The sequence below is a fragment of the Cryptomeria japonica genome, chromosome 10 (genome assembly GCF_030272615.1).
Source record: "Cryptomeria japonica chromosome 10, Sugi_1.0, whole genome shotgun sequence".
In the NCBI taxonomy this organism is placed as follows: domain Eukaryota; kingdom Viridiplantae; phylum Streptophyta; class Pinopsida; order Cupressales; family Cupressaceae; genus Cryptomeria; species Cryptomeria japonica.
In genome coordinates, this window is record NC_081414.1 from 359055780 (window position 1) to 359080167 (window position 24388).

Genomic DNA, 24388 nt, shown 5'->3' on the forward strand with positions numbered 1-24388 from the left:
CTTGCCGCCTTCTACTCTGTTGGCCTGTCTATCTTGTTTAGAAGTTCTTCAAGTTCTAGCTCAGGATCCATTTCTTCCTCTGACTCTTTTCTCATTCTTTCCCTTAGCCAATTTGGAGCGGCTTCCTATTGCTCTTGCACTTCCAGTTGTACCTGTACCTGTTCCTGTGAAACCTCCTCAAAAGTTCCTAAGTCTCCAAGGCTTGTTTCCATGAAACAATCCTGATCCTGTTGTTTTGGATTAGGAGGAAGTTCCTGTCTTTGGATCCTTTGTTGAATAGGTCTCTAGGAGGCACTAACACGGAGGATATCTCGTGCTTGCGCAATGTCATGATCACCCTTGCGGCTAGTTTTTTGTAACTTCTTCTGTGAACATCTCAACTTCATGCACGCTGGAAGAGGTAGCAGGTGATTGTTCTTCTTCTATCATTCGCCTCTTCTGCTGCGGCTCTTCCTGCTGAACTTCCTTTCTCTTCTTTGCCTATGAATTCCTAGGAATACTCTTCTCCTTCCTATGTTCTACTCTTTCCTACGAAATTTCCTCTTCCTTGGCTTGGGCTCCTGATGACCCCTCTGTTCCCCCATCAGGGGATTCCAAGTCTCCCATTAGCTGGTAAGTTAGGTAGGCATTCTTTGCTTTCATTTTTGCTATGTACCATTCAACCTAGTGCCTAGTGAACTTCGGGATTGGCCTACTTAGGACATCTAAATCATCAACTGAATAGGCCTTTCCTTCTCCTTTTCATACTCTGGCTAAATAGTATTTTCATCTTCTTCAACTTGATCCGACACCTGCATAACTTCACAAAGTCTTATTAGCTCGAGTGGTAACCTGGAAAACATCCTCCTCTTGATTTCAAAGTCATCTTTGGCATTGGTCCAATAATCTTCCAGCTGAAACTTATGCTTATGCCTTACACTAGCAACCATCCTGATTTTATCATATGGATCAAAGAATTTCCTTGTAGTATGAGATGCTAGATGATAGAACAATAATTCATCTACTGACTTTTCTGCTGCCGCCAATGTTGGACACATTTCCTCGTAATCTCCTACGACAATTGGGAATTCAAGTCCCAATTTCTTCTTCTTTTTCTGAACTTTGTCATAGGCGGTCAACTGTCTGGAAACCTCCAACATCACCATCTTGTTTGTTGGATATCTTGGAAGTTTATATGGCTGGTTTGAGAATCCTTGGACTTGGATATAAGTGAATTTTGGAAATTGAATGTACCGTGCTCCATACTTCTTTACTAAGTTTCTTGCTTCCTGCGACAACCTTGTACGAAGTCCTCGCAAATATTTGGTGATATGCAGTGTGAAGGTGTCACTCGTTTTCTTGAAAGAAGTAGTATCACACAGTTGCAATTGTGGATAACACTCATGAACTTTCAGCTGTCTTGGTCCACATCCCATGTGTCCTTTGCCTAGCAAGAAGTTGAATTTGCCCATTCTAGCCAACAGGTAGACAACATATGAGCTCATGTAAAAATATTTGAGTTTGCCTTAGATTCCTTAGCTGCTCGTGCTTGTTGTTGCTGATTATTTTTGCCCAATCTATCACCCTTTTGCCTTCCATTACTTTGCTAATGAAGTAAAACATCCAAGGTTCAAACATGAAGGCTTGCGGACATCCCATGACTCTGCTCATCATCAGCACAAGATCGACATACTCTTGTTTGAAATCCATGTTGGTGATCTGCATGGTAACTTTGAAATACGAGGCCTTTGGCTTCTGCATCCACACCTTATTGTTTAATCCAGCACATCTCTCAAAGCTAGCATCATAAATCGACGTTTCTCTTTCCTTGCTCTTGTATGTCATAGACTGGAATGCAGGAATTCCAAAAGCTTCCCCAATCGCTTTAGATGTAAGGTTGTCCAAGAGTTTGCCATTAGGTGCCAAAATCGCCCTTCTTTCAGCATTGCAATACTTTGCACATTCCATAATCAACTTCAAGCACTGGATGGCATGAGGGAAGCTGACAACTGCAACAATCCCACTTTTGACTATCTTAGTGGCAATGGCTGACGGAGGGCGTCCAATCGTTCAATATACTCTTTTTCTGGACTTTCCCAGTCTGAAGGTTCCTAGGTTGGTGTCGTTGACTTATCTCCATTTCAAAATGATTTTGACTCCGGGAGAAATCCTCTTTGTTCATTCTTGATTTGCGCTTGCTAGGAGGTGTTTGTAGTCTTGTTGGATTTCGCCATTCTTGCAAAATAAAATAATTAACATTAAATTCCTGATAAAAGAATTCTATAAATCCATTGAGGAAGGAATTCCAGGTTGGTAATTCCAAATTTGGAATAAATAAAAACCTCCAAAAATGAGAACTTCTGGAAAATAATAAAAACTTTGTGCTGACTTTCTTCACTTCTCTCTTGCTTCTAGTTTCTCCAAAAATCGTTGTGAAGAATGAATTCCAAATCATTGTTTAAATAGAAGTCACCCACTAAGCTGCTAAGTTGGCAAGGGGATAAAATTTGCAGTGGCATTAATTCTCTTTCAATTGTGTGTCATGTTTGTTTAGACAATTCGCCATGCAAGTGGACCTCGCCATCATCTTGAGTTCGAAAAATGGAAACTTCTATAATCTTCCAAGTTATGCGTCATAAATATGGAATATTCTCTTTGCAGGTCTCCAACTCATCTCTTACGAAAATCTTTCTATCCTAGGCATACGAGAGATACTTTGGAAGATTTTCTTGCCTTGGAAGAATTTTAACAATCTTTTCCTCTTTTGAAGGAATCTTGAACCTCTGGAAATCTTGGAGAGAGAAAATCTTTCTAGAGAGATTTTTGTCCTGAAGGAAATTTTCTTGATGTTCTCGCATACCTTGTCTTGGAGAGAGATTTTTTGACAATTGATAACTTTTTCCATGTCTAAGGAATTTCATCTTGTGCGGAGTCTTGGAGAGAGAAATCTTTCACACTTGGGCAAATTTTCAACCTCCAGGAATTCTTCAACCGGGCGCAATTCTACCCCAAGGAAGAAATTTTTTGTTGAGGATGAAAAATCCTCCTTGTCATGTTTTCCACACTTTATCTCTGACTTGAGTGCATTTTGAGTGAAGAGAAAGAACTTTTTGAAATTTGAACTTTTCCTCCTTGACATGAAGTCCAAACACTTTCCTCCTATCCTGGGCGCATTTTGGGCATAGAGGAGGATTCTGCAAAAATTGGATTTTCCTTGTTGACCTTGTTTTTGTGCCCTTGAGCTTGACTTGGGCGTATTTGGCCTATGGGGGAGGAATTTAGATGTTGGGAGGAAAATCCTCCTTGTCTTGTGTTTTGTGCCCTCTCTCTAGCCTTGAGCACAGTTCGCCCATAGTGGAGGAATTTGGTGTTGGGAGGAAATTCTGTCTTCACATGTTTTTAGTGCTCCTACCTCTTGATTGGGCGCATTTCCATTGGGGTGAATGATTTTGGAAAAGTTTGGAAATTTCCTCCTTGCATTGATTTTGGAAAAGTTTGGAAATTTCCTCCTTGCATTGATTTTGGCACTCATCTTTTGACCTGGGTGCATTTTTGGAGGAGGTGGAGGAATTTCCTAGAGAGGAAAATTCCTCCTTCACATGCTTTTAGCACCCAATTTCTTCCTTGAGCGCACTTTGATGGGGGTTGCAGGAATTTCATGAATTTTGGAAAATTCTTTTTGCCTTACACAATATGCCATCTTTCTAGTTTTGAGTGCCACTTTGGGATAGAGGAAGATTCCTTAGTGAAGGAAATCCCTTTCATGCCTTAGAATAGATTTCCATGCTTTTGCCATTTCAGGAAAGGATTCCAGACAGCCAAATTTTTGATCAACTGCCCGCTTTTTTCAACTTTTTGGATTTAGAACTTTGATTTTCAAGAATGCTCTGCCATCAATGTCCTGTCAATTGCCAAAAATAGACTTACTAAAAATAGTAAGTACTTCCAAACATCAAATTAGGGCAAATTGGGGGACAGGGACACTCACTAAAAATAGACACTGCTAAAAATAGTAAGTTTGTTTAAGTGCAAAATTAGGCCAATCCGAGATGTAGTGAAACTTACTAAAAATAGAATTACTAAAAATAGTAAGTGCTTAGAATTCACTCAAATTTCACTGGTAGCTTCTTTGAAGGGTCCTTACTTAATTGCTTCGTTCAGATTTTTCAAAACCCTAAGCTACTGACCTCTAACTTAAGTCTGAATGGTAAAACCCCTAAAATAGACAAAACAAGCTCCAAACTTAGTCAGATTTATTCAAAACACTTGCAAACTTGATTAAAATTCGCCAAAATACTTGGGGACTTTTGGAGATTGAAGAAACTGCTGCCAAACAACCCAAAAAAACACAACCAAAAGACCAAGTGGACCAGAAGTGTTGGGGGTCCCCATTTGGAATGTGGTGATGTGTTATTAGGTCACAACAGGTGCTAGATTTCCTTCCAAGTAGTTATCTAAAACTACTTTTCATTTTTATTTTTGAAGTATTTAAAAATAATTCTATTTTAATAATAGTGTTTAAAAACACCTTTTACTTTAATTATAATAATATTTTAAGTTGCCCTAAACTTAGAATTTATTGGATCCAATTTAAATAATATTATTAATTTTAGTTTAACCCCAAAAAAGGGACATGACATAGAGTCTCTAGATTGTACACATTCAAATCATATCTTATTTAGGTAGTTTCTTTTGATTAATTGGGACTAATATAGTCCCCAAATGTGAGATAGCAGTCCATGTACATTTCTGTTTCATGCACACTTAATTCTGTTAAATAAGCCTTAAGCAGGGAATCTTCACTGATTGATTCCTAGTTTTAATTCCACTTGCAAAATTTTTGCAACAAAGGAGGATATATAGTTCCTACCTAAATGACTCTGCCCTTACGCAAAGAAATCTTCAATGAGCATGTTTGAAGTTTAGGTATGTTGGTAGATTATGAAATCCGGGTTTTAGATAGTAATATGGAAAGAATGTATATTGCGGATTCAGATAGATATAATAAAGGAAAAAACATAATACACCAGCATTTGTGGAGTATATACCATCAGTACATTATTGTTTTAACTAAAATAATTATGTTGTCTCCTAATATTTTTTTAATGCAATTTGACATGTTTATTAAAGATCAAAGTACTGATGAGCAAGCATTTAGTTCAGGCATGGTTTTTTTTCTTAAATTACATTATGAATACTTTTCTTTTAGTACCTTTCTTCATTGCATGTATGCTTTTTATAGGATATCCAAGAATCAGATTAAAACTTTCTCTTGTCAAAGGATTTGCTAAAATCCATCTCACACTTTAAAGATAGGCAAGCAATGGATGGTAGTTACTCATGTGTCGTATGTACCAGATGGAAGAGAAGGTGAAAGAAATTGTTGATATCAAGCAACGAACTTTGGCTGAAGAGAACCAGAAAACTCTTGAGGTGTTGAAAGAAAGGTTGTAAGGAAAAACAATGAATACGCATACATTTGATTTGGCAAGCTTCAGATTTTTTAGATGTACAAATGTTCAGAAATGTTGGATGCTCTACTTCTTACAGGGGCTATATTGGCATCCACTTTTTACCGGATAATAATATGCAAGCTTTCTGGTGGAATACAGGGAGATGCTACTACAAGAGCAGTTGCGAACAGCCAAGGAAAGCGTTTCAAATATGCAGAGATTGCATGAATTTGGCCAGAGCCAATTGTTTGAGTTCCGTGCACAATCAGGTACAGTCATCTATGTTGAAAATATTTTAGAATTGGATTATGTGTCTCAAGATATATGGAACGCAGTTCATTGATGTTGTTTTATGATTTTTTGCCATAGTTCAATAACAGTTGGAAATAGAAGGGTGAATTGGTTGACTTTGTTCCAAACAATTTGCAGATGAAGATAGAGCAGCAAATCAATCTGAACTCAATCTCCTTACAGATGAAGTTGAACGAGCTCAGGCCAGGCTATCAAGCTTGGAAAGGGAAAAGGTGTGGGAAATAGACTTTAAAAAAGAATAAGTAATGTATCTAATTTTAGAAGTGGGGATACAATCTCTTTTGTAAACGATTACTAAATATGAGCCAGTTTGAAATTTCTCTGGATTTTTGTCGTACAACTATTATTTTATATGTCACATTTCAATCTGGGTCAATATTTGTGCTTTAACTTATTAATCTTCTTTCACTCACCTCAAGGTATTGTTCACAGACATTAGAAGAAAATTCATGACAGACACCTGTTTTGTGTGTGTGATCTCTCCCAGTTGGTGTCAAAATATAAATAGCAAGTAGTGTATAAATGTTTCTACGGGAGACCAGAGATCTAAAGTGCAAGGAGTTTATAATAATATGTGAAATTTCAAATATGTTAATGTTTGCAAGGATAAAGTAACACATCAACAAGAACTTTATTGCCATTGTAACATTAAGTTTTTGATTCCCGGTTGTATAAAACTTCCTGAGTACATAAACCTAGGTCAAGCAAACATAAATATTAGTTGTTCATTTCTATTGACTCAGATTGATATTTGTCAGCTTTGTACCTTCCAATGCCTTTTAGCCTTTTTGATATATTATTATTTTTTTTTTCAATTAAAAGATACCACTTTTAATATGGAAATTTTAAAGGTAGTTAGAGGAGGATGATTTTGGATTTGTGGACCTAGTAAGTGCTTAAATTGGTATTCGATAGTCTGTTGAAGATTTGAAGCCTCAGAGAATGGGTATTGCTTCTTAGTTGGAATTAATGCCGCTCATCTTTATTTTTCTCTGTTTCATATCTTCTTTGTCACCAATATTATATTTTTGATAGATAAGGGAGGAGTTGTATTTGGGAGCCTTGCCCATAACTATCCCTATGGGCTATAAAATCTTGGACACATGGCTCAGCTGCAATACAACTAATGAGAAGTTACACCAAAGTCAGTTATGCCAAAATACACTATACAAAACATGATGATATCCTTTCCAAAATGTATTGTAGAGGCTACAACGTAAATATTGACATAAGTACAAAGAGAAAATAAAACAAAGAAAAGCAGTGGTGATGACCACGGGTTTTTGTTTAGGTCAGATCAAGATTTCCACCCCAGGCCTATTTTAGAAGCTATGTTACCCCAAGTTTTCAGGATAGGGCCGGTAGGGGACAGGGGTACACATTTCAAGGATGGGGATGGCAGGGAGGCCATTTTTTAGGGGACATCAAGATTGACTATTAAAATAATAGGGAACATTTTACATAATAGTAAATTTTGAATATTCATATATTAAAACCTTAACAAATAATATTAGAGTTCAATTGATATTTTCATTTCATAGAAAGCGACAAACATATTCTGTTTTAACAAAATTTAATTGCATTCATTGATAATGAGCACATATATTATTTAAAATCTACATGAAAGGCCCAAAGACTGCAAGTTTCAACTACAAAATGGCAAAAATATAGAAATATGCAATTGTCCCTAATTAACATCCCCTAACATTGCATCAAAATGAGAGTCTGGGTCACTGCCACTATGAGAGGCTGTCTCGTCTTGATCCGGTGGAACCTTAAGCAATATATCATGTGCCTACTTATCAACAATATGTAGTATCTTCGGGATCAACTTCCCAACAAGCAGGTAGAGTTTGATGATACATAGGTGTCTGTCGATCTTGAAGTTGTGAGGCACTATGCACAACCACCAGCTTCTTTGATTGTCTAGAGGTAAGCTATTCCTCTTGATTGACTAGATGAAGCTATATGTAGACCATTTCCTCTTTGCAACAAAGGAACTAGCAACCTGTGAAAGGAGACAAGTGGCAAGCATCCTCAACTTTGGTGCATCGTTGCCATGCCATGACCACTATTCCATGGGGTTGGTTTGAGCTGTAGCTCTATCCATCCTTGCCTTTGGTGAAGCCTTCTTTCACCTCTTCATCATTAGATGGAGGTACTCTCTTTGGCATTGCTGCACATACCATTTGAGATTTAGAGCGTAGGTTGTCATATGAAGTGGGTGTTCATAGTGTCCCACTCTTGCGTCACAATGACCCTAATGTGCTTTTCATAGAATCCCAAATTAGGGTCTTTGCTATGAATTGCTTGCTTCATCTGTACAAGCATGCTGTCAAATATCTCATAAATATCTCCAAGGTTAGGAGAGTTTGTATCAGCATACTTATGACCCCACAATAGGCGAGATAAAGAACGAAAATAATTTAGTAAATTTACAAGTTAGAAACTTAGAAACAATAAAAATTAGAAAATTAGAAATTTATTAATTTAATATCAATATAAAATTAAAACCATAAATCTAATAATAAAACCAGCCATGTATTAGTTAATAATAAAATCATAAATTATAAAATCTTCTTGTTAATAATAAAACCAACAATTCATTAAAAATATAAAACAACAATCTCTTACCTCATTGTGGACCACTAGTCATCATTGATGTTTTTTGTTTGACATTTTTTGCTGAGTTTGCCGCTGCTCATCTAGTGCACTTTGAATTAAGCACCATTATTGTAGAGGCTCCTGCATCTCAATCATCCTCTCCAACAAAATTAAGTAGCTAGCATACTTGGTATCCACATGATTGAGGAATTCCTTCCTCAAAAAAGTCCTAAACAAAGCAAGTGATGTGTGATGATTGCAAATGAGCATATGAATGCTTCTAGGTTCTGACACCACTTTCTTCACCCGATCTCTTTTCCCAGTGTCTTTCAATTCATTCAATGCATGAGCACAACATGGGGTCCAAAAAATTTGCTTGTAACTTGTAAGCACCCTCCACCATCAAACCAACTAACTCACATGCACGAACCGAATTAGTCACTACTTGTACAACATTAGACGGTCCAACCTCTTCATTGACATCCTTCAAAATCTGATATTGGAAGCTTGTATCCTTCCTCTTCCTTGAACAATCAATAGCTCTAAGAAAATAAGAGCCTGCTGAACATGGGACAATAACATTAATGAGTATCCGATGTCTAATATCAGTTCACCTATCCATAATGATATAGCAACCATTCCTTATCCAAACTTGTCTCAACTCCTTCATCATTATACTCACCTTGGAATATTCCTTATCAAGGAGGGAGGTGCATAGCTTATGTTTCCAAGGGAACATATGAAGGACCAACAACAAATGCATCATGGAACATTTGTTTAAAATATGGAGAGTGTGCCACATGAAATGGTATGGTGTGTAGAGAAAGATTGGCAATAAAACTATCAGCTACATCTCATAATTGCATCTTAAACATGCCTGCAACACAGCTACCAGGAGATCTGTCTCCTACCCCTGGGGACACGTCTTGGAGGTGGAGACGCATCTCTGGTACCGGAGGCGTCTCCGGAAACTGCTTGACTCATAGGGTGTTTTTGGCCATTGTCTCCTGCCGTCTCTGAAGTCTCCCTACCAGAAATTGACGTCTCTTGCCAAAAGACTTAGGGTAAAATGCAGTAAAAGGTAGAACAATTAAAGCAAATAAATAAAATAATCTTGCAGCAAAGTCATTGGGAAATGAGTAATAACTAATAAGGAAACCGCGTCGCATGAAGACAAAAATCCATGGAAAGTTATAGTGATTGGATCTATTGACAGTGTAGACTTTTTGAGAGGGACATAAACAGTTGTATGACTGAATTCTTGTCATTGTAATGGTCTAAAGAGAAAATGCCTTTACTATTAAGCTGACAATATTGAGTGTGCTCAACACCTATATTACCTTTCACTGAACCATTTAGACTAGCTATGGTATCGATAGTATAAGCAATTTTAATTTCAATTTTTGTTCAATTTCAATGTTAATGTTAAACTTTACCATTGTTCTTGTTTTCAAAGTTCTGTCATGATATTTTCTGAAAATTATTAAATTATATTAAAAAAAATTGGCATCTCCGATTACCAGTCTCTTATTTTTTAAAACTAGCCATATCACTCTCTGAAGCCTCCAAGTACCCCCGTCTCTTGGTAACCTTGCCGCAACACTAATGGACCTTGAGGTTCTTATCTAGGGCCAAAAACCTAGCCATGAGAGATTGGTCTTTTGATTCCCTCAGCTCCCTATACCCATCAAAGGCATTGTCAGGGTTTGTTTCTCTGCAAGATCCAACCTGACTGTAATATGTTTGTCACTTTTTAGTAAGTTCCCACACAAGGACAAGATCATCTGGGACAAACAACCAATACATTGAGGTCCATCTCATTTTGCTAGCTAGATTGAAAACAAAGTTATCCACTATAAAGGAGTTTGTCCTCTTAATGCCTCTGCTAGGGTTTATATATCCTCTTCAATTAAATCCTTCACCAGCTTGAAGTCTGATTTCCCCACTGTGGAGAAAATTGAGAGCGGCCACTTTGCTGTTACTGGCTATCAAAAGGAGTCTTTCCTTTTGTTCCTTTGTAATACTTTGCAGCTTCCATTTTGAAAACCTCACTTCTTTGTGGCGAACGATGGTTGGTTTTCTATGCATGAAGGTTCACAACACAAGCCCTAGATTTTGGTCAATATTATTATGATACTCTCATTTCCGATTTTATAAAGAGGAAGCGATTGCATTGCCCTTTTCTACAGGCTGGGGACTAAATCAATTTTATAATTTTGTCATGATGATTTTCTTGAATGAGTAAATCCTTCAAGCCTAGCCATTCATTTGTTAAGGTGCTTGAAATACTTGCAAAAGCTCCAAATCTACTCCTGCATTGGCTAGTAGATTTGAGGGTTGGTTATTGGCATGTTTCCTGAATGCCATGTAGTAAGGAGATAGAGATGAAGGAAGAGGCCAATCTTTGTGCCCCCTTAGGGATGTTAAATTTCCAGCTCGCGTTGTCTTCTTTGATTACTCCCTTGAGGATTAGTAAGAGTTACCCTCAAGTTCAACAATAATATTCCACATATTGTGAAAGTATGTTAGCTTAAGGCCTTCAATTAGTGCCAAAGCTTCTGCCTCCTTGTTGGAATTATGAAAGTATGTTGGCCTAAGACCTTCAATCATTGCTAAAGCTTGTGTCTTGTTGTTGGAGCACAAGCCTACATGTGTTGCTGTGGCACATAAAAAATTCCCCTCCTTGCTACAAATTCAACATCCAATCCCAGTTTTGTTGGTGTTGCCTCTAGGGGCATCATTGAAATTCATTTTCTAATAATCCTTTTGGAGGAGAAGACCATGAAGTTTCTCTTCCTATCCAAGGTTTTGTGTTTCCCTTAAATAGGAGACAATATTTTGTATTATTATTCCAACTGAACCATTAATTTGTTATTTAAGAAACAATATTGCACATTTAGGTCTTTTAACTACTTGGATTAACATTTTTGATTTCAACCTCATGTACTAAGTCAACTACATGAGCATGGGAGTATGAATACTTGTATTTCTATCTTGTGATATATACAAATTGTCAAGGCCAATGTTCATAAAGACATGACGATGCATATTATAATTTGTAACTTTGTACATGCACCTACAGCCATGCTTTTATTATTAGAACAAAGGAAATAAGGATGTTAAAGTCATCCGTTTGTATAGTCCAGATGGAAACAATTGCAGGATGGCATTCATGGTGGGGTGAAATTTGTAACCATTCACATGGTTATGAGATCATGTAACTACTAAGAGGTCAAATCAAAAGAATGCTTCTTCTGTACTTATTTTCTCGAGAAGTTTTGTCTTATAGTTGAATGCATATAGTGCTATTTTGAAATTTTTGCTGCTTTTCTTAAGACATGAGCCATTCAAGTACTTTTCTAGTATTTTAGTCTCGTTCCCTGAGTATGAGTATTCATGCATATATAGCAAGAGGTGGGTGAAGCTGCTAGGAAAAGGCCAAGATAAAATTTTCCAAGGGCGTCAACTAGGGACTGAACTTTAAGAGCATATGGACGGATAATGCTTCCTTTTATTTTCTATGTCAACATGTAAATAACGATAGCATTAGCTTTAATATTTATAACAGATTCCACACACCAAAAGCTATGCAATCTAGGATTGACATTTGGAATGCAAGTCCTTAGGTTGTCATGTTTGTGACCTTTTCTACGATACTGGCAATGTTTAGCACAACCACCTTTGCAGATCACCTTGCTATGCTGTTGTTATCATTCTGGTACTTTTTACTAACAAGATATTGATTTGCATGTGACATATTCCTATTGTGGGTGATTGTGAGAGGCTCTCCTCTATATTAAATTTGATGAGACAGTAAAAGTATTAAGACTGTCAAGATTATCTTGTTAGTATTGTGTTTAGTGTTCATGGTATTAATGATGCTTTACTCTTTCTGTAAGAATAAGCCTACACAACCCATTCTCTTCTTGTGGAATAGTTCTTGTAATCTTAGTGATGGAATCGTGGGTTGGAAAGGTGATTTGAGATGTTAATGTAGTTAAGTATTGCTTACTAATGATTGTTCTGTTTTAGTTGAAAATGAAAACTTAGTGGGGTTGTTAGTTGTAAATTAATCTTGTGGTTGTATTTGGTTTGAGAGTTGTTGGAAAGGCTTTATTCAATGCTTCCTTCAGAGTTAAACATTTCTCTCTCGCTATGGTTTTGATCAAAACCCTGTAACCTTACCTTAGAGTCATACAAGGATTTTGATCACAAACTAGACTTGAATGATCCTTTTCACTCTCAATGAGTCATTAATCATGCCTAACTGATAAGGATAAATTGAAACAATGATATAAATTGCTATTTCCATCTTGGGTTCCATCTGCATTTATAATGATTACTAGGTATTACAGTTAACAAATGCATCCAGTCTTCTACTTATGACCGGAGTCTTTGACACAGATAGATAGGCACAAAAATTTCTTAGATTCAACCATGCTACAGTCCAAAACCTCACCAACATTCTAGCAGGATCAACTTCTTCAAGCTCCACAAGACTTCAAGCTCTTATCAAATCTTCAAGAGTGGTGGTGCAATATTACTCAACCATGGTTCAAGTACACAATTGCAACAAAGCTCTAATGATCACAACACAACACACACACATGCATATACTATATACATATATATGTATGTACATGTGTGTATATATATATATATATATGTATGTATGTATGTATACGTATATATCTATATATGTATCTGTATATGTATATATATGTATACACTATATATTGTATATATATATATATGTATGTATATATATGTGTGTGTGTGTGTGTGTGTATGTATATATATGTATATATGTTTACATTATATATATATGTATGAATATATATATGTATATATGTATCTGTAATATGTATCAATCTGTGTGTATATATATATATATATATAATGTATATATATGTGTATGTATGTATACAGTTTACCCAAATGTACTGTACCCAAGAGAATATTTTTGCTGTACCTGTACCCCACCCTGTACCAGAACCAGCAACTTAGACTAACAGTGAAGATACCTCCAATATTACATCGTTTCTAGCAATTAATGTGTGGCGTATCTCTATAGTGGGATTTTCTCCAACATTTATTGCTTCAGTCTGTATATAGAGTCTCTTCTCGAGGGTGCTTATGAGATGCACTCCACAGAAAATATGTTATAGTGAAAGATGCCACCAAGATACATTATTTTTGCCATCAATTATGGTGTTTTTTTAATATTCATTTAGTTTTGCTCTAGTTCCTAATTAGTGCCATGTGAAACTCTAAATGCTTTAAAAGAAGAAAAACTTAAATCTGGTTTGTTTGCTTCAAAAACTGATTTTTCAGAAAAGTATTTTCTAGTGCTTAAGTTTTTTATTTTGGTTGATACAGGAGCAATTGCGATCCCAACTTCAGGCAGTTAACACTCAGGAAACTCAGGATAAGGAAAGGTGAGATAATTGTAATGAGTGGGTTGGGTTGTAACTGTGTTGGTTTTATATTACATTTTTTTTTCTTTCATGTTATATTAGTAAGCATGTCTAACATCATTGCATATAAAATGACAAGAACCTTGGAATGATAAGCTTATCTAGAAAATCTTAAAGTATTATAATAATGGTGTCAAGAAAGGTGAAAGCTGTAAAGTAGGAGAAATTTAATATCAATAGGTAGCATCAATGCAATATTTGAAATTTTTTTTTTTAGATGGTGACTTTTAAATGTTTGAGAGGGATTTATAAGCAGTGCAAGTACACTCTTGCATAACTATAGATTTAATGTCAGGGCATTGAACTCACTTTCATTGTTTATGGTCTTCAAACATAGGGAAGTCATGGTTAAACAAAATTAGTTATTAAGTCATCTTTGGCATCTGGGTTGTCAGTTGGTGTTTATATTTGCAGGAATGCTTTAATGCATTAGGATTTGTTTAACTTATATAGATGTGTATTGGACTGCGAAGTAGAGAGGCACTTAGTCAATGAAGCTTATCTATATAAAATGTAGCTGGTGGTGGGTGTTGGTGGGGGTCTTCCTGTTTTTCTGACTGATATACTTGTAATTTCAACTTTCTGCTGTTCAGAGAAGAACTAGATACAAGCAAAAGTCTCGAAGCTTCTTTAAGTGCAAAGGAGAAGATAATTTCGGAGCTTCATGCAGAACTTCATAAGTTGGAAACAACATTGTCAAATGAACGAGAACAATACTTGGATGAGACTAAGAAGTTGAATAGTCTTTTACACGAAAAGGTTTATGCTTTCATCTGTGACTATTTTTTTGTTTTGCATCCAATGAGTCAAATTGTCCTAGTCTGAATCAATATTGCTCTAGTTTATTGGAACCCTTAAAATGCAGGAAGGCGCAAGAAGCTGGTAATGTTCTGGTTAGATTAACTTTGTGTTTACCTGCCTTATTTTAATTGTGTCAATGTGCATTACCTATATTGTCTATTTTATGTATTTGGCCGATTGGCTGGATATGCAGTGATGTGCTACATAAGATATAAGTAGTTTTGTTTCTAATTTAAATGAATTAAAGATTTGGATTCACATGGGCCATGTCCAATTTATTAATGAGAATGTGAGCATTTAATGATATATACTACAATTAATTTTTTTTTTTTCTGCAAATAACATTATATACCACGGTCCACCACTAAAATAGAGGCCACTGTCATATGTGTATCTTATATGTGAGGAGTCTGGTTAGAAAACCAAAATCAAAAGGCATGACAGAGCTTCTAAGAGACACAAAAAGTAGTGCACAATGCATCTGGCTTTGTAATTGCACCCAATTATATGTTAAGAGCCCATGTCCAGATAAACAACAACCTTTCTTTTGGTGGGTAAATTGAGAAAAGGGACGGCAGCATACCAGTTATAGGTAGAAAAATAAAACCAACAACTCTTGGGATTTCTGATACCAGCTAAAGTTAGGAAGGAAGCAACCCCAAAACATTGTAAACCAGGAATTTGAGTACTTTGGAATTGAATTTGAGTCCCCTTTTATGTCAGCCCATGCCCAGATAAATGATAACCTTTCTTTTGGTGGGTAAATTGAGAAAAGGGACGACAGCATCTCAGTTACAGGTAGAAAAATAAAACCAACAACTCTTGGGATTTCTGATACCAACTAAAGTTAGGAAGGGAAGCAATCCCAAAGTCATGCAAACCAGGAATTTCAGTACTTTGGAATTGAATTTGTGTGCCCTTTTATGTCAAGAATTGTTTAATTATCAGCCATGGCTGATTTGAATCTTCCAACAAAGCTCATGGTTCTGATCGATTATTGGTGTAGTTAACTAAAACCAAAGCAGTAGCCAGATGGCAACACCACCATGATTTTGAACTTTTCTCTAGTTACCTGGCCAGTTTTTCTTTTGAGAGCACCATCAAAGCTCAATTTGAGTCAACCTGTTGAAGGGGAAGCCCATTTTACAACCTTGTCTTTCTGGTGTTTTCCACCTTTCTCATTATCATTGAAAATGCTGTTAATATCTCAGACAAGCATATAAAATTTTGTCTTAATACATGACATTTTTGTAGATTTATCAACATTGCTGCATCTTTTGTTTCACAGGTAATAGCTATTGAGAATCTGGAAAAAGAGCTGCAAGAAAGACCAACAGCGAAACAAGTGGAAGATCTTCGTAAGCAAGTCAAAATCCTACAGGTTATACAAGAATTTCCTTCCCTACATTTCTTATTCTTATTTGTCCAGGAATATGTAGTTGGTTGTTATGAATTCAATGTGTATGCTTCAAGTTTATTTTACCTAATCTTCAATAAACAAACTCTTTAGTCTATAATACATTTGGTGTTTGAAATTAGTGGTTACTAACTACTACAACAAGCACCTTTTCTGTTACATTTTAGTGTTAAAATGGGCAATATATTGTTATAAGATCTACTTAACCCTTTCTAGGGCTATTGGAGAAAAATCCTTGGCTACTCTATTCCATTATCACTTTATAGAATTCACATATGCATCCATAACTTATAATGATAGAAGAAATAGAGAAACATGATATGATAGATTAAGAGGTGTACTAGTTATCACTTTATTATATGGATACTAAATGATAGGTAGGGAAATATCCCCATCCATTATACAATATGAATGCCTACAAATAGGATGAGTTTATCTCCTGCAGATCTGCTATGATACAAAGGCAGGCTTCCTTCAATGCACCATTCCATAAGATAGGACATATAGTTGTAGAGCCTAGGGTATATAAAGAGTAGACTTAAAATGTGTACACTTAGTATTATAATATTACCTAAATGTGGCCAAACAAATTGGAGGTTTGTGGGGATAGATAATTTAAGGCTAGAATGAAGGAACCCAACAAGTTACAATTAAATGTGCATGTGCTCTAATATCCTTGTTATGTCCCCCATGGTACCTTATTCGATTTGCCCTAAATTGCGCTAATTAGGGTTTGGAGGATGCTTGGAAATGTGTATTATTGACCTAGAACCTGCAACCAGATAAGTTACACAAATAAACATAATATTTAACAATGTACACATAGCACTTTCATGCTTATGGTATTCGATAAATGACTTTGGGGCTCCATCCAATCAGAATCCATTGTTATTGTGAAGTACTGTAGTAGATCATACAAGGCGCCTTTGAGCCTATCCAACAGGTTCAGGGGTATGGAATTACCAATGTTACATTACCTCCTGCTTAACTCTTTTGAGTTCAGGGGTACGGAAGCATATCCATCAATCAACCCCTGCTTAACCTAGAATGGACCTTTTGGCTGCTTGCCCTCCTTATATGTACCATATCATCCCCGCCACAACAGAATGTCTGATTGGTTGGAGTTCTACAGATTCCTTTCATTCTATCTTATGCAGATTTTATAGATGTATAACAGATTTAACACTGATTTAGAAATATATATGCAGACTTAATTCTGGTTAGAAATATATATACAGACTTAATACTGATCAGAAATATATATGCAGACTTTATACAACAGAAATGTCATTCTAAGATCATATAAGTATTATTTACATATAAAGCCTACTAATTCTAAGTATAAATCATACCACCAAATATTATAAAAATACTCAGATTGCTGATAAAATGACTTGTACATCTCTGTCTGAAGGTACGTGAATGTTTCCCTTGCTGAAAATGCAGATACTTCCAAGTCCTTCTTGTCTTGCTTGGAAGTGTCCTTTAATACTTCCTCATTGGTGGAGGAGAGTGGTGTCTTTTCCACGTGGTGCCTTTTAGTAATGGTAATGACCCTTGGTTCAACGCATCCTTTCACCATAACTAATCCGTCCTCAACTAATGCTAACCAATGCTATCTCATTGAACTGGATATGATTATAGATCACACATTTAGGCACTTGCACAATATTATCGATCAGACACTACTGTCAAATATTGTCTTGTATGTTCCCATCCCTGAAGGTTGACAATGCAGTGTTCAATGAAACTCCATTTGCTGATTAGGCTGTCATGAGGGACTGTCAGATAATGTGATTGTTGTAGGGGGCATACAGTCTACCCTTCCTGAATTTGCTTGTCCTCAAGCAAAGTTAGTTTTTATTGAATCTTTGTTACTATGATGATCCCAGATTAGATTTTTATCTCTGAAGAAAGATTATTCATTTATGTTGCATGTGTTCTTATTGTAAATGAAAGTTTCCAAGTCCTAAGTTTTCTGAGTATGATTTCTGCTTATTCTCTTTTGATATCATACATGTTGTTATAGTGTATTCGGAGTTTTACTTAACCAAGAATTACTTTTATTCAAATATGAATCAATTGATGAATCAATCTTGTACATCAACTATTGCTTATTCACTAGGTTAATGAAGATATGAATGAAACATGACATAATTATGCCAAAGTTTGACTTAGAAGTGTTGGCAGAGGACCCTAGCCTCATTGAGGCTGTTGGAAAAAGCTATATACAGTCTTGATCCCTGTGTAAATAGAGAGCTTTCTTAGAGTCAACATTGTTTTTACATGTAATGGGAACATGGTTGACATGAGGGCTTCCTTAAACACTAGTTGGCAGGAAACCTTCTTCAACATCTTAGAAGAATTGTACATTGATGCTTCAATGTGAATTCAATCAGTTTGTTGACCTCTTTGTGATTGAAATCTGTTCCATAAACTTTCATTCTATGTACAATTAAACAGACACATGTGCCATACACTACTAGCTTGTTGACTCTCATGGCCTCAATTTTCAAATTGTTCTAACTTCTACCCTTATTTGCGCATGAAAAGACTCCCAATTGTCTAAGAGATGGTTGTTTTGCTATCACTCTACCTGCATGAATACTTGTGGCAAACCCACCATTCTAGCTAGTTTATGCATTTCAATACTATTATTTGTATTGACTGCTGGTTTTATTATCAATAAGTAGTAAAACAAGTGTTTGTGGATCTTTTATGCCAGGAATCTGTATGAGAACATAGAATATGTGATGTCTTTTGATCATTGTAGACTTACTGTACTTGATTTGCTACCTTGGACTTGTTGAGACATGGACCAGCTAGGACTCGAACCTAGGACCTTCCATACGCTGCTGGAGTGCTCTACCACTGAGCTACTGGCCTCTCTTGGACAAGTCCATTGTTGGTCCGGGTGTGGCTTATTTCCAACACCAACACCCCCCCTTAAGCCACACCCCTTGTGTGCTTGGGGCTCCTAGCCTGGACCTGGCTCTGATACCATGTTGAGACATGGACCAGCTAGGACTCGAACCTAGGACCTTCCATACGCTGCCGGAGTACTCTATCACTGAGCTACTGGCCCCTCTTGGACCAGTCCATCGTTGGTCCGGGTGTGGCTTGTTTCCAACACCAACAGGACTGACTCATCTATGACCTCAATGTGATATTCTTTTCTAAAGTGAATTTGTTTTTTTGGTTCACTCTAGTAATTCTCATATTTTGGGTCAACCAAAAATAAGAATATGTTTATAGTAGTGATAGATTCTTCATGGAATAGACATACTGGAAACACATCAGGTCTAAATCAATTGTACTAGAACTACTTGTACTCAGTATTTTCATAATTGTTAAGCATAAAGTAGTCATAGACACACATGAAGCAGACATGCTGGAAAATTATTAGGTATGTACCAAACACGAAGCATACACATGAAAACACGAGGCATACACCTGGATATATGCAACACAGAGCATAAACGTGGATTTACCTTGCAAGATGGCAGGATCATGCTCTGATACCATTTGTAATGTCCCCTACAGGAGCCTTAGTCAAATTTCCCTAAATTGCCGTAATTAGGGTCTGGAGGATGCTTGGAAATGTGTATCATTGAATTAGAACCTTAATCTTGAACCTGCAACCAGATTAGTAACATAAATAAACATAATATTTAACAATGTACACATAGAACTTTCATGCTTATGGTATTCAATAAATGCCTTTGGAGCTCCATCCAATCAACCCATTTCTATTGTGAAGTACCGTGGGAGATCATACAAGGTGCCTTTGAGCCTATCCAACAGGTTCAGGGGTATGGAAGTACCACCATTACATTACCTCCTGCTAACTCTTTAGAGTTCAGGGGTACAGAAGCACATCCATCAATCAATCTCTGCTTAACCTAGAATGGATTTTTTGGCTGCTTTATCCTTATATGTACCGTATCATCCCCTCCATAATAGAATGTCTGATTGGTTGGAGTTCTACAGATTCTGCTCATTGTATCTTATGCAAATTTTAGAAATGTATAACAGATTTAATACTGATTTAGAAATATATATGCAAACTTAATACTGGTTAGAAATATATATACAGACTTAATACTGATTAGAAATATATATGCAGACTTAATACGACAGAGTTGTCATTGTAAGATCAATAAGCTATATTTACATTTAAAAGCATACTGATTCTTAATATAAATCATACCACCAAAAATAATAAAAATACTCAGATTTCTGATAAAATGATTTGTATATCTCTTTCTGAAGGGTAGGTGATTGTTTCCCTTGCTGAAAATGCAGATCCTTCCATGTCCTTCTTGTCTTATTTGGAATTGTCCTTTAATACTTCTTCATCGGTGGAGGAGAGTGGTGTCTTTTCCACATGGTGCCTGTTAGTAATGGTAATGACCCTTGGTTCAATGCATCCTTTCACCATAACTAATCCATCCTTAACTAATGCTAACCAGTGTTATCTCATTGAACTGGTTATGGTTATCGATCACACATTTAGGCACTTGCACAATATTATCGATCGGACACTACTATCAGATATCGTCTTCTATGTTCCCATTCCTGAAGGTAGACGATGCGATGTTTGGTGAAATTCCATTTGCTGATTAGGTTGTCATGATGGACTGTCAGATAATGTGATCGTTGTAGTGGGCATTACAATCCTTCTTTAGTACTTGACTAGGAAGAAGTCTGCACCAGCCATTCTCGGATGGTACCTTGGAAGTGGTCCCACATCCACCTCAAAGAAAAGTGAAGATGGCTCCCACATCGTCTTCAATGAAGAAGACTACACTTGTAAGTTTTTGAAGGAAGTTTGAATCTTCAACATGTAAGGCAACAATAGTAGCACTGTCTAACTCCTCTAAGGTAGTCCACTTTTGCAAGTCCCCTGAAGAAAAGGCTGAACCCAATCATTCTAATTAAGAAAAGATTGCACTTGTGAGCCTAAAGCTCAGAAGTTGGCACATTTATCTTTCTTTAAAATGATGGCCCCTGCATTATCAATGGTATAATAACAACCATAATATCTCCCAAATCATGTGAAATCAGAATCCTCACCTATATGAACTCTATCCATCCTCAAGCCAAGAGTTTGGATTGCCACAATCATCTTGCTTCCAGCCAAATTCATTGGCTTATGAAACTTGGAGAAGAATGTAGATTCGTATGTAGGCTTATAAATTATTTATTCTCATCAAGATCATTTGAAGAATATCTCATGAAGAGGAGCATTAACCAATATACAAAAATTAAGCTTGTCAACATATTCCGTCCGTCAACTCACAAAGTTTTTCAGCATTTTCCATCCATTAACTCTTGAAGATTTTTGATGTTTGAGAAATCATCAAATCCCATCAGGACTGCCCATCTGTCAACCAACCAAAATATGTAGGCTTGTCACTAAGATATAAATTGAACACAATCTTTGGGTATTGCATTAAAGAAAACCAAGTTTGTTGGCAACACGGGAAGCATCCAAGACAATAGGCAACTCATGAATAAATCTCCGAACTCACATGAACAAAGAAGTGCACTCAATAAGTTCCTTTAGTCATATCATCATATTGCGGGTGGGCATGGTCACCATCATCTTGAAACTGATGTGGAATGAAGAAAAGATTACACTTCCTCATGAACTCCACTGACATACGAGACCACATCCTCTTCCTAATTGCGTGGTCATCCATGAGATTAGCTCTAGTCCTTGATGTTGACTTTGTGTGTAAATCTTCTTCCCTTGATCTTCACAATATTCTTAAATGTATTGAATCGATTCCTGCTCTTATAGGTTCCAAGGCAATAGAACTCTAGTACTTCAATAACTGAATTTGCTGCGTCTGTGGTGTGGCATACCTGCAATGTCTTCCCAAGTGCAATTGGGAGAGTTATCCCTATTCTATTCTTTTCCTTCTAGAGGATATCATACTCCAAAAGTTGTCTCACTACCTCAAGTAAAATCATCTTAGCTATCGGATTAGGAAGCTTGTATGGTTTGGATCAAAATCCCTGAATCTGTAGGTATGTGAAGGTAGGAAACTATATATGCCATGATCCGTACTTCTCCATAAGCTTTGTTGCTTCCTTGGACAACCGTTTGTGGATCTTGCCTTGCAACAGTCTTGTGATGTACATGATGAAATCATTGTTCACCCTTTTGTAATGTTCAATCTTATGCGTATGGAGTTGTAGATAGTGCTCATAAACTTTGTATTGGCTTGGCCCATTCCCGACTTTGCCCTTGAATGCCAATCCTTTGTACACAACAAATCTGGCTAGTGCATACACAAGGAAGGAGGCCATGCTGAATGTCCGCGTTTTCTCCAAACCTCTCAACTGGAAGTCGAGCTTATCACTTATTATTTTTGCCCAATTGAACACCGTTCCCTTTGATATTTCTTCAATATAATGATACATCCAATTCTCGAACAATGCCCCTTGAGCTGCTCCCATCACTCGGTTGACTAAAAATACTAAGTCGTTGTACTCATCTTTGAAGTCCGAACATAGAATTCTCTTGGGCAATCTAGAGTGGTGACGCCTTGGCTCAATGACCCACTCATTGTTCACAACTGTCATACATGCGTCTGCTCTCTTCACAAATTTTGCTAAGGCATCATCCTTAGTCATCTCTTGCATGTCCGCACTCCTGGGAATTCCAAACACTTCCACGATTGATTCTTCGGCTAGGTATGCAGGCACTACCCCGTTAAGCGATCTGATCATTCTGGTTCTTGGATCATAGTACTTGGCACACTTGACAACAAGCTCACTGCACTAGATAGATGGTGGAAAGCAAGCTGCTTGGTAGATTCCACTCTTCATGATATTAGCCGATAGGGTTGAAGGAAGATGATTCTTCACTACAAACATTCTTTGTCTCATCTGCTTCACGCCCAGGTACTCCATGTTTGTATCCATGATCTTCTTCCCTTGGGATGATAGCAATGACTCCTCTTGTATGATCTTCAATTGTTCCTTTCTTGCCTTTCAAAGATATAGTTATACATATGTTTGAGAGTGGTTTCGGACCTCCAGGAGTTATAATGCAAAATCTAGTTTTTGGGGGGTGGCAGGGTGGTGGTGCTGATATAGTTATACATATACATATAGTACTTGAAAAACTAGTTTTGAAAAGATATATGATAGTATAATAGTATAAGAATTGCCTTTCAAATGAAACTATAGGAAATTTGAAATACTAAATCTAAATACCAAGATTTCTTCAATGCTAATTATGTTGTTATATGGAACCTAATCAGACTCGGAGGTTAAATTTTCCCTACTTCCATCAGCGCAGTTTCCCCCTATATTTTTCGACGAGGGTTTGGGGGTAGTGCCCCACGAGGCCAAAAATACTTTTACTATTTTATAAAGGCGTCGGGTGTTATTTTTCTATTGGCCAACATCCAATTAGGGTTACTGCTTAACCCCCAAAAAAGTCAAAGGGGGAGGGGGGGGGGGGGGGAAGTGTCCCCGTGGAACACTGTGACAAACAACCCTTCAAGAGATATTTCACTCCCTCAATTATGCCAAATGAAGGCAAAAAAATAATAAAAAGCTCACTTTTAAAGCTTGCATGACGTTTTTTTTGGGTCGCGAGTTCATCTGGAAGACTCGCAAGTCTGTGCAAAAGACTCGTGTGAGTCCTTGCAAAAGAGTCCTTGGCGAGTCGACTCGTGGCTCCCATGGACTTGCAAGTCCGTGGTGAGTCCACGAGTCTTAAAACTATGCTTGGAGGTCTGACTACACTCAGAAAGTGACCGATTTTTTGATAACAAAGTTGTAGTAAAGTCTGATTTTCTGAGGACCGAGTCTGAAAGTGTCCTCCAAAGGTCTGAAAATGGCCTCCACAAGTCTGAATATACTCAGAAAACGTTTCACATTAGTGGCTGGAATTTGGAAATGATTACAACCATGGCACACCTTCACATTTAAATGGTTTTGTCCTTCAATTCTTCAAAATGGCGAAGCCTGGGCACTAACAATTGGCTGGGAATGATATATCAGTCTTAAAATAACTGAGAAAATGATGCTTCGGACTAGGCTAACCATGGTGCTCAAACACAGTGTCCTCAATCAGTCAACAATGATGCTCAAAACAACATCGTTCTCCACAAATGGTGACTGGAAACAAAACTTCGAATCTGGAATTTAATGTCACAGGTATGAACTAGCAATGGCGCCCCCTTGAATGATGTCAAAATTTGCCCATCAATGACGTCAAGCACAAGTATGGACAAAGTCGCTTCCCTATCAGCAATGGTGTCCTATGCAACGACTCCAAATCGCTCCCAAATGTGGGGTGATTAGCCACATACAAAATCGCT

At 36.9% G+C, this 24388-nt stretch overlaps 1 protein-coding gene across 1 annotated transcript in view; it reads left to right on the top strand.

Annotated features, from left to right (window-relative positions):
• Nucleotides 1–24388, top strand: part of LOC131042792 (protein CASP) — a 113965-nt gene that overhangs the window by 25241 nt on the left and 64336 nt on the right. The window contains exons 5-10 of the mRNA XM_057976114.2: nucleotides 5338–5426; nucleotides 5592–5701; nucleotides 5862–5956; nucleotides 13728–13786; nucleotides 14419–14584; nucleotides 15915–16007. Coding sequence (XP_057832097.1) covers nucleotides 5338–5426; nucleotides 5592–5701; nucleotides 5862–5956; nucleotides 13728–13786; nucleotides 14419–14584; nucleotides 15915–16007 — 612 coding nt within the window. The remainder of the gene's footprint in view (nucleotides 1–5337; nucleotides 5427–5591; nucleotides 5702–5861; nucleotides 5957–13727; nucleotides 13787–14418; nucleotides 14585–15914; nucleotides 16008–24388) is intronic.